The sequence below is a fragment of the Phaeoacremonium minimum genome (assembly GCF_000392275.1).
Source record: "Phaeoacremonium minimum UCRPA7 unplaced genomic scaffold PA7_03_scaffold_592, whole genome shotgun sequence".
Taxonomy (NCBI): Eukaryota; Fungi; Ascomycota; class Sordariomycetes; order Togniniales; family Togniniaceae; genus Phaeoacremonium; species Phaeoacremonium minimum.
In genome coordinates this window covers 254,757-264,630 of record NW_006921494.1, presented here as the reverse complement: position 1 = coordinate 264,630, position 9,874 = coordinate 254,757, and the positions used below count along the sequence as shown (strand labels likewise).

At 51.3% G+C, this 9,874-nt stretch overlaps 2 protein-coding genes across 2 annotated transcripts; one reads left to right on the top strand and one right to left on the bottom strand.

The window, feature by feature from the left end:
- Positions 1 to 4,233: 4,233 nt before the first annotated feature.
- On the top strand, positions 4,234 to 5,240 carry UCRPA7_8391 (putative 60s ribosomal protein l17 protein; the record flags this gene model as incomplete). Its single annotated transcript, XM_007920904.1, has 4 exons — positions 4,234 to 4,236; positions 4,452 to 4,665; positions 4,828 to 5,015; positions 5,085 to 5,240. The coding sequence occupies 4 exons, from the start codon at positions 4,234 to 4,236 to the stop codon at positions 5,238 to 5,240; spliced, it is 561 nt and encodes a 186-aa protein (XP_007919095.1).
- Positions 5,241 to 6,119: 879 nt separating this feature from the next.
- Positions 6,120 to 9,026, bottom strand: UCRPA7_8390 (putative f-box domain-containing protein; the record flags this gene model as incomplete). The annotated part of the gene is made up of 2 exons (XM_007920903.1): positions 6,120 to 6,791; positions 7,218 to 9,026. The coding sequence occupies 2 exons, from the start codon at positions 9,024 to 9,026 to the stop codon at positions 6,120 to 6,122; spliced, it is 2,481 nt and encodes an 826-aa protein (XP_007919094.1).
- Positions 9,027 to 9,874: the final 848 nt, after the last annotated feature.

Sequence of the window (9,874 nt, the reverse complement as noted above, 5' to 3'; positions counted from 1 at the left end):
GTTGTCTTTATGTGTTGATATTTGTGGAGGTACGGGATGTTGTGCTTGTGTCGACGACAATTGGGAAAATTTGCTATCCTTCACTGCTAGGAAGGCGAGCTTGGAGTAGCTCTCTTTCGAAAAATTTCCTAGCTTCCACTTTTTTTTCTGCCGCCAACAGCGGTGACTTATTTTTCCGATGCCGCGCCGCCCCCACTGTTCCCGCCAAAGGTCGATGAGCCATTCAGTCAATCACAAGGTAGGTACAGCCAGAACTTAGGGGCATACCAACACAGTGCTTCTACTGTTCCGCCAGGGTAAGAAATGTTAGTTCGACAAGGGTATCACTACCTCTTCAACAAGGCATTACTACCTTTGTAGAAGTTGATAGACTTATAGTAATAAACAGAATATTCAAGAGCTCGATGAGTGATCCTACCCTCAAAATTGAACTTCTTTGTCGTTTAAGAATTGACATTTATTACCTGGCAGAGGAGAACAACTGAATGCTTTTCCTCATATGATAGAGTCTTATAAATAGATGACCTGTATTAAAATGACCTGAATGTCGAGTCTTCTTTGCCGGAGTCTCAAGTCATTTGTCCTGAGATGTTAATTGGAAAGGTGATTGGTGAGAGAAACAAGGAGGCTGCAGGGCCATGTGACAGGTTGCCTCTAGGTCCTCAACGCGCCCAATCTGCCGCTGCATGCCACTTGGGGCTGTGCTCAGCAGCCTTGCCGTTTTACCAACATGACTTTTCCCATGCAGCATCATTCATCTGTTTGTTCTCTTGACGCCGGACTCTCTTTTAGAGGAGACTCTATTAGAGATAGTTCTCTTGTGATTTACCCCTTGAAATCGTCGGATGATGACGACTGGTAAATTGAAATGCGGCTCCTGGAGTATGTAGATGGCAGACTTAGTCTGACCAAGGATCTCCCGCCTCAAGAGATCCCTTTTTATGCCATTCTGTCACATACATGGGGCCGAGATTCCGACGAAGTTACTTATGAAGATCTGGTCGAAGGCACCGGAGAGGACAAGCTCGGCTATCAGAAGATTAAGTTCTGCGCAGAACAAGCCGCTCGGGATGGCCTTCGTTACTTCTGGATCGATACTTGCTGTATCAATAAGTCGGATAGCAGCGAGCTCTCGAAATCAATCAACTCCATGTTCAACTGGTACAAGAACTCGGCACGGTGTTTTGTCTACTTGTCGGATGTCTCAAATATTGGATACGGATACGGAGATAGCCACGCGGTTGAGTTTGCAAGGAATTCGGCACTCCAAAGAAGTAGGTGGTTCAGTCGAGGCTGGACACTCCAGGAGCTAGTTGCCCCGGCATCAGTCGAATTCTTTACCAAGGAAGGCCAGCGTCTCGGGGATAAGAGGTCCCTCGAACAAACTGTTCACCAAATTACAGGGATCCCCGTCTCGATTCTTCGGGGAGGCTCACTCTCCGAGTATGACATCGAGGATCGGTTCAAATGGGTCGAGAACCGGCATACCACATATGAGGAAGACTCGGCATACTGTCTCTTGGGTATTTTCGGTGTCTTTATGCCACCCATTTACGGCGAGGGGAAGATCCATGCACTTCGACGCCTCAGGAAAGAAATCGCCGATGTTGCGAGGGCGCGCCCCTGGATGGTGCCGTTCGAGCGAAATCTTTCCTTCACTGGTCGTGAGACAGAGTTGGAAGACCTTCGCCGGGCCCTTTTCAAGGGACGCCAGACTTCGAGGGTTGCTGTCACTGGTCTAGGAGGAATCGGCAAAAGCCAGCTCGCTCTTGAGTTGATATATCGTATCATAGCTGGTAACGAGGAATGCTCAGTCATCTGGATACCATCCACGACTAATGAGAGCCTTGAACGGGCATACCTCGATACCGCTAGACAGCTCGGGATACCTGGGTGTGACGACGACGGTGCTGACGTGAAGAGAATGGTACAGAATTACTTGAGCAGTGAGAAGGCTGGGCAGTGGCTCCTTGTCTTTGATAACGCCGACGATATCAGGATGTGGGTTGACAGGCCTACTTCGGGATCTTATCGCTTGATCGACTACCTTCCCAAAAGTAATCGTGGGTCCATCATCTTCACGACACGTGATAAGAAGGCTGCTACGACGCTTGCCGGTCGAGATAGCCTTGAGATATTTGGAATGAGCCTCGCTGATAGCAATCAGCTGCTACGAAACTATATAATTGATCAAGGAAATCTTAGCGAAGAAGATGGACAAGTGGAAGCTTTGCTCGATCGACTCACTTGCCATCCATTGGCCATTTTTCAAGCTGCGATGTATATCAACCAAAACGGCATAAGTTTGAGAGACTATGCATCGCTTTTGGAAGAGGACATGGTTGATCTTCTTAGCGATGACTTCGATTATGATAGCCGGTATCACGATGTGAGAAGCCCGGTAGCCGCCATTTGGCATATCACCTTTGAGCAGATCTGCCAACATAATCCTCTTGCAATGGATTACTTGAGCACAATGGCCTGTGTGGAAGCCACGGACATTCCACGGACAATCCTTCCGCCGAGTCGGTCACGGAAGAGCGAGACAGAAGCAATGGGAGTCCTGCAGCGGTACTCATTTAGTAGTCAGATTACACACTCGACTATCAGCATTCATCGACTCGTACACTTGGCGACACGGCACTGGCTTCGAAAGAAAAGCACATTATATACTTGGACTGAAAGCGTGATGGAACGACTGCATGATGTATTGACAGGCATCAATAGTGGCAACCGAGGGGTATGGAGGCCGTATATGCCGCACGCGTCTTACGTGCTCAATTCAAGTCTTGCTGCAAATATTGAAGGATATAGACGTTCGCTATTGAGAAGATATGGGTGTTGCCTACTTTATGACGGACGGTATCGGGAAGCGGAAGTAATACTTCGGCAAGTCGTGGAGTCGAGAAAAGAGTTACTGGGTGAGGAAAATTTTGCTACATTGAGGAGCATGGGCTTCCTAGCAGTAGCATGGAAGGAGTTAGGACTATTGAAAGAGGCTGAAGTGTTAGAGACAAAGGTCATGAACACCATGAAGACGAGATTTGGGGAGGAGCCCTGTGACACATTGGTCAGTATGGGGAATCTTGCGACAACTATCTCTCGGCAAGGCCGATATGAAGAGGCTGAAGCGTTAGAATTAAAAGTGCTGACACTTAGTAAGAGGGTATTGGGTCTGGAGCATGAAGGTACCCTGAGCAGCATGGCCAATCTAGCGTTAGTATATAAGGGACAGCAACGATGGGATAAGGCCGAAGCTCTCAATGTAGAGACGTTGGAGATGATGAAGGGGACACTTGGAGTGGAGCATCCTTACACACTATCAAGTATGGACAGTTTGGCTAGACTTTGGGAAGAGCAAGGCCGACATGAGAACGCCCTGGCATTGATGGAGGATTGTGCTCAAGCTCGGCGTCGAGTCCTCGGTCCAGAGCATCCAGATACGCTCAGTGCATTGGCAAAAGTAGATAAATGGAAACAGAAGGACGACCGAAGCCGATAGATAATGGCATTGTCATTTGACCACTTTGTTCGAAGATCCTGTAGATTCAGTTGTGGTAATTGGTTAACAGTCTATATTTGAGGGAGGTGACAGCTGTCGCAGGTATCCAGATGTACCGCATACACCAAGTCGTGAAGTCAACCATGTGTCATCAAGGCAGGACGTCTTCCGGGGCAACAGATTTCAGAGCTTTGGAGGAGTCGACCTAAGGAGAGGCTCCATATTTGTCTGTAACTGGTCATGTGAAGCTCCACTTGGAGAATTTTCGGCTCCGGATAAAGCAACGCCGATGCGTAGAGCATCTTCCAGCAATTATTTGTGCGTAGATTGAATGTATCATTGGTATTAATTACAACTTATCGAGACATATAGCCTACTACGATTTACTCCAAAACTCTTTTCCACTCCGGAAGACGCCTTGAAATAATTTATAGGGATAAACAGCGGCTTCAAAAGGCCACAAACATAATCTAACGTCAATAATCGGCAGACAGAGGAGAATAGCGTATGGTTTGTTAGATACTGTTAGCGTGTGTTTAAGGCTTGGTCACCGTCTAGAGGGGTACCCGAAAGTACGGTCGGGTGAGGGTAGGGTTTGCCCTAGGAAAGTGCGACCGCCAAATTCGGTAGGAGCGAGTCGGGGCAACGCTAAGCAAAAAGTTCAAGCCCTCACAAATTGGAACCCTCCCAACGTCAACCCATCGAGTCCATCCGCCCAACGAACAGTCAAGATGGTGAGTGCGAACCCGACAATGATGCTGCCGAGTTAGAGGAGGGAGGTCTTCACTTCGATATTCCCACTTCACACAAGACCCAAACCCCCGGTTTGCGGGCTGCAGTGATGGAGGACATCGTCTGGAGGGGGAACGGCTCAATTGGCAGGACGGCAGTGATGCCCTCAAAACACCGCACACATGATGGCTGACCGTTTGTTTCTCTCTCTGTACAGGTCCGATACGCAGCAACTGAGATCGCGCCGTCAAAGTCGGCCCGCGCCCGCGGTGCCTACCTCCGCGTTTCCTTCAAGAACACCCGCGAGACCGCCCAGGCCATCAACGGCTGGAAGCTGCAGCGCGCCGTCAAGTTCCTCGAGAACGTCAAGGAGAAGGTCGAGGCTGTCCCCATGCGCCGCTACGCCGGCAGCACTGGCCGAACTGCTCAAGGTACGATTTTTATTCCGACCCCCGAGACATTGTGACTGGATACGAATGCTGTGAGGAGAAATGGTCAAGAGGAGGCACTGTGGATCTGGCAGATTTTGCAGCAGGAAGACGGCATTGAAAGTTACGAGTATGAATGAAATGCTGACCCTGTTTTGACTATAGGCAAGCAGTTTGGTGTCTCCAAGGCCCGCTGGCCCACCAAGTCCGCCGAGTTCCTCCTCGGTCTCCTGAAGAACGCTGAGTCCAACGCCGACGCCAAGGGTCTCGACACCGGCAACCTGATTGTCAAGCACATCCAAGTCAACCAGGCCCCCAAGCAGCGACGAAGGACATACCGTGCTCACGGTCGTGTATGTTTATAGTTCCACCCGAAGAGGAAAACAAACGAGATCTGGTCCAACTAACATTTCACGCTCTAGATCAACCCCTACATGTCCAACCCCTGCCACATTGAGCTTATCCTGACCGAGGCTGAGGAGGTCGTCCAGAAGTCGGATGCGGTTGTCGCTCGTGAGGAGCATCTCAGCTCAAGACAGCGTGGAGCGCGCGTGCGCAAGGCCATCACCGCCGCATAGAGCGTCCAAAACACCACCAATTGAGGGGGGAAATGGAAAGCTGAGGCGGCGGTAGGGAATCGGGGTTTTCGTACGTTGGGCTTTGCTTTTAGGGACAGGTGTATGTGAGCATGGCATCAATATTCATGGTCCTGGCATGCAATCCAAAAGGGATAAATTCATGATTTCTCAATAAATCACCGAGAAAGATTACAAACCCAACCAAGGCTTACATTGCCGTTCATGGTGACTTGTTGCAACTGTGTTGGTGATACTCCTCATGATGTTTACAAGTCCTCATATTCACAAGTACCAAATGAGCGACTACCAATTCGAAGCCGAGAACTGCAAGTTGATGAACCTTTTCTACACTATGACTGTTATAGAGCCAAGTTCTGTCTAATATCTATGCCACATCCGAGCCCCCTTGCTCAAAACATGTCTCTTAGCAAAGACCAAATTCCACCGAGGCCAGTGAGAACTCGTCGTCCAGCACTACCAGCAGGCACAATCTTCGCAACTGCTTCCACGATGAAAGCAAGCCCTCTGCCTGGCAACGCCCTGAAATCGCAACTCTATATCGTAAGAGAAGCCGTCCAAAGAGTCGGCTCTGTCGCCTAAGTGACGTCCGTACTATATTACACTATTTCCAACACCAAATCGGTTATGCAGCTGCCGATGCCAATTCAGTCAATCTCGTAGCTCATCGTGTTGTTTCCTCCGTGAGTGACGCTCCAATGCCTTCGTCGCCTGAGCCGAAATCACGGGCGAGGTGGTTATGCAATGTCGTTTGAGGATTTCGAATAAAGAAGCAGAAGAAAGAGACAGCCCGTTACAGAGTGGCTGTGTGGTGATATACAAAGAAGAGAAGTCGTAGCTGAGGGAGTCTTCGAAACTGCATCAAGCAGTAGACACGAGATCGGCCTCTGGCGCGGTCTTGTCCCTGACGATCTCGCCGTAGAAGCGACAAGCGCCGGGATCAGGATTGCCGTCCGCCTTGGCGATGTCGATCAGCACCTCGTCGTAGATGTGCTGCCAGCCAAAGTTGAGCCCGTGGAGCGAGCGCAGGACGTGCTGCTCCTCGTCGGAGATGTAGTTGAGCGTCTTGGCGAGCAGCGGCTCGTTGGAGGTGAGCATGGCGCCGTCGAGATCCTTAAGCTCGCGCGGCAGCTCGTTACGGTGCGCGACGAGGAGGTACTCGTTGGGGATCATGTCCCAGTTGTTCACGGCGGGGTGGTCGACTATGGCGTAGCCGCACGACTTGAACTTCACAGACTGAAGTCTATTCGTCTTGTGAGGGACCTGCGGCACGAAGAACTGCTCGAGCTCCTTCATAGCGCGGTAGTGTGCGCGATCGTCGGAGGTGCAGGTCGTGTAGTAATCCTTCACCGCATCTGGGTTGAGCGACAGGCTGGCCAGCACATGCGGCCAGGAGAAGGAGCGCCAGCGGCAGATACTGCCGACTGCGGGATTGGTCACAGGTGGCATGATTGAAGTGTTCATGGCTATCGGAAGATGGCCTACGTTGTGGCCAGGACCCATCATCTGCAGCTGCTGGACAGCATTTTGCAACTGCAACGCTCCGTTATTGCCAGCCATCAAGCCCGGTGGGAAAGGTCCAAGCATATTTAGCTGGTGGTGCGGCAAGGCAGGGGGTGCTGGAGGAGGCTGCATGGCAGCGCCAGCTTGCGCTGGACGCTGGAGCAGGAAGAATTGGCCTGGCTCAGCACCGCAGCATAATGGCCAGGGCCAATGGGTTGGCTTAGCTCCAGGGCCTCCAGGAATTATGCTCGTCTCGTGATTGCTTGATGGGCAACCCGTGAGCGAGACGGATTCGAGCTCGAGATGTGTCAACGAGAGCTCCGAAAGTCGCTGTACTGTATGAAGGAATACATGCGGTGGAATCCAGCAATTCTTTAGAGACAGATGCGTGACGTGAGGAAGCGAGATCATGCTTTGATACCATCTTTCAAAGAGCAGAAGGGTCGAGCTGTGCACGACAGGCGCGGGGAGTATATATCGATCGCGTTGGCTGATGCCCATAGCAAACTCGCCGCCGCATATCCACTCAAAGTGCAGTGACTTGATATTCTCTCTCTTGCCGACGTATTCGTGTAGTAGCTTGAAAGCATGGGCGTACGTGTCCAGTGGGTTCTCATGTCTCTGCTCGATTCCAGTGTCAGACTTCTTAATTGAACGCCATTCCGGTATGACACCGATGGAGAAGTTGGTCACCGAAGTCAATGCATCCCAGAACTCATCTTTGCAGAGAAACTCGATGTGACTGCCCGAAATACGGGCAACGGTGAGGGTGGTCAGGTTCAAAAAGGCGTCCTTGTTGTCCATGACGGCAATGACGTATGATTGCATCAGTGCACGGTGGGCCCAGTCGAGCTCTAGAAGCATCTCAGCTTGAGCAGGGGTGAGGTTCGAAGGTACAAGACCAATTGACTTTGTCGCAGGGAGCTCCGGGATGGAAAGAGGTGGCGGATGGCTTAGGCGGCGATAAATGGTTCTAGCATGCACTCGCACGCCTGGAAGGTCATCATTAAAGACTGCCACATCCATGTTCTCCTCAACGACCTCTCTAGGGTTGTTAATCTCTGGAGAATTGATCAGACTTTCGATGATATTGAGTATCTCCTGCTTCGTCGTAGTTTGGTCGACTGGGTATCGGGGCACTGCGGTGGCGATCTTATCGCCATTGGCATTGCGCTGCTCAACCCAACGAACATTGCGTCCCTCATCCTCCAACAGCCGAAGAACTGCCCAGTGCCACTCGTTATCATCATAGCCTGCATTCATGGCCATCTGCTTCAAGATGATCAGGCTCATGGATCTGCCGTCGGCTTCTTCTGCACTACAATGGTGATCATTCTCGTCCTGATGGTAGTTGGTAGGCTTGAAAACAGAGAGTGAGAGAGGCTGATAGAGGTGGTTTTTGTCTGGGCCCCTGAGATATCCCAGGCCAGCATCACACGAAATGCCTATCTCATTGACTGATGTCAGCCAACGAAATGCCTCCTTCATGTACTGGGTCTCGTCGGCCAGCTTCTCCAAGCCCTCTAGCTTTGAATATCGGGGATATTCTTTGATGGGCCAGCGGTAGAGACCCCAAGGGGCCTTCACGATTTCCTGGCTCAGCTTGACCGGCGGATATGCCAGATCGAGTTCATTCAGCTCGAGCGCCAGAGCAAACTTCTTGATTGTCTCTGGACCGAATTGTTGGAAGACTCGAAATCCGTCTGACATGACCGATTTTCGTGTTGTGGGGAGCTCGTTGGTTTTGGAAGGTGAGCCATTGCGGGAGAGTGTGGACGCGCTATCGCTTCCAGCGCGAGGTGAGTTCTCTGCCACATTGTGATCAATCTGACCTGCCAATGCGCCCTGCTGAGAGTCGATCATCACGCCGAGGCCTGAGTCGAGCGAGCCATACAAGGCGGAGAATTCGGGTCTGAAAGTGACCACGACGTTATTAAAGTAACGGCTGGACAGATTGTGGTCGAACTCGCGGTTCACTAAGCGCAAGTTCTGGATGTCGGAGCGAGACAGGTAGTCCGCGATGAGATTGTAGATCTCGTGAGGAATGCAATTGGAAGGCCATCTGACACCCTGGATGGCAGGTTGGCCATTGACGTTTGGCACCCGAGACGACAGTTCGCCACTATCCGCATGGGACTGAATCGCCTGGGAACCACCCACGGGGGTGTCGGCCGAGTCGAGGAGAGCGGATGGCTCAGCAGAGGACGGCTGGCTGGTCGGCGAATCCATCTTCTGGCGCTTCGGTGGCGGTGGTGAGACGGACATGGTGGGCAAGAAGAGGAAAGCTCGCGTGTGGAAAATGGGCAATGGGTAGGAAAGAAGTGGAGTGGCGAATCAATTGGTGAAAGTTACCCAGACGAGTCGTATCTGGGATGTCGATGGTGAAAGAAAAAAGATGCAGTGAAATATATCAAGCCCGCCTATTTGTGCACGGGTCGGAGAATGGAGGGACGGCTGAGATATCTCCAGGATATGCGCATGGCCAGCGGGAATGGAGTGTGTTGAATAGAATAGAAATTGCGTCGTATTGTCTGGTATTGTACCGTCTTTGATGGTACCGTATTGTGTTGTGTTGTGTTGTATTCTATTGTATTGTGGTTTGGTGTGCTGAGGTGTGTATGCTCCGGGTAGGACAGCCAAAACCGGATGTTTGTCTCGCAGTCTGCCCTGCTTCAAAGGACAAGGCACTCACTCCTCCTCCGCGACAATCGCACGTCGTTGAAGATGCACGTTGCCGTCTCCTTGCCGATTCGAATTGAGGATTGCAGTAGCACCTTCTTCTTCTTCTTCATGTATGGCAGCAATATCACAGTGTCGGGAGAGGACTGAGACTGCATCGGAGGTCGAGAAGATCAAGACTGGCACGTGGTCAAAATGGGATGATGTCCTAAGAGCCTCCACCTGCCGCCGCCCCGGGGAGAGACGTCGAAAATAAACTTCACAAGCCGCAGCGTCACTGCTAGACTAGAATGACGCTTTTAGGACCCCGCCGATTGGCTGTGCAAGCCCTGGAGATGCCGGGATCGCCCACTTTGTGCGGGGCAGAGCCACCCGCAGGGAGCAGGGTCTAGGCCCATGTGCAGACACCACTTTTAGCTTGGCAGGGCTGTTCT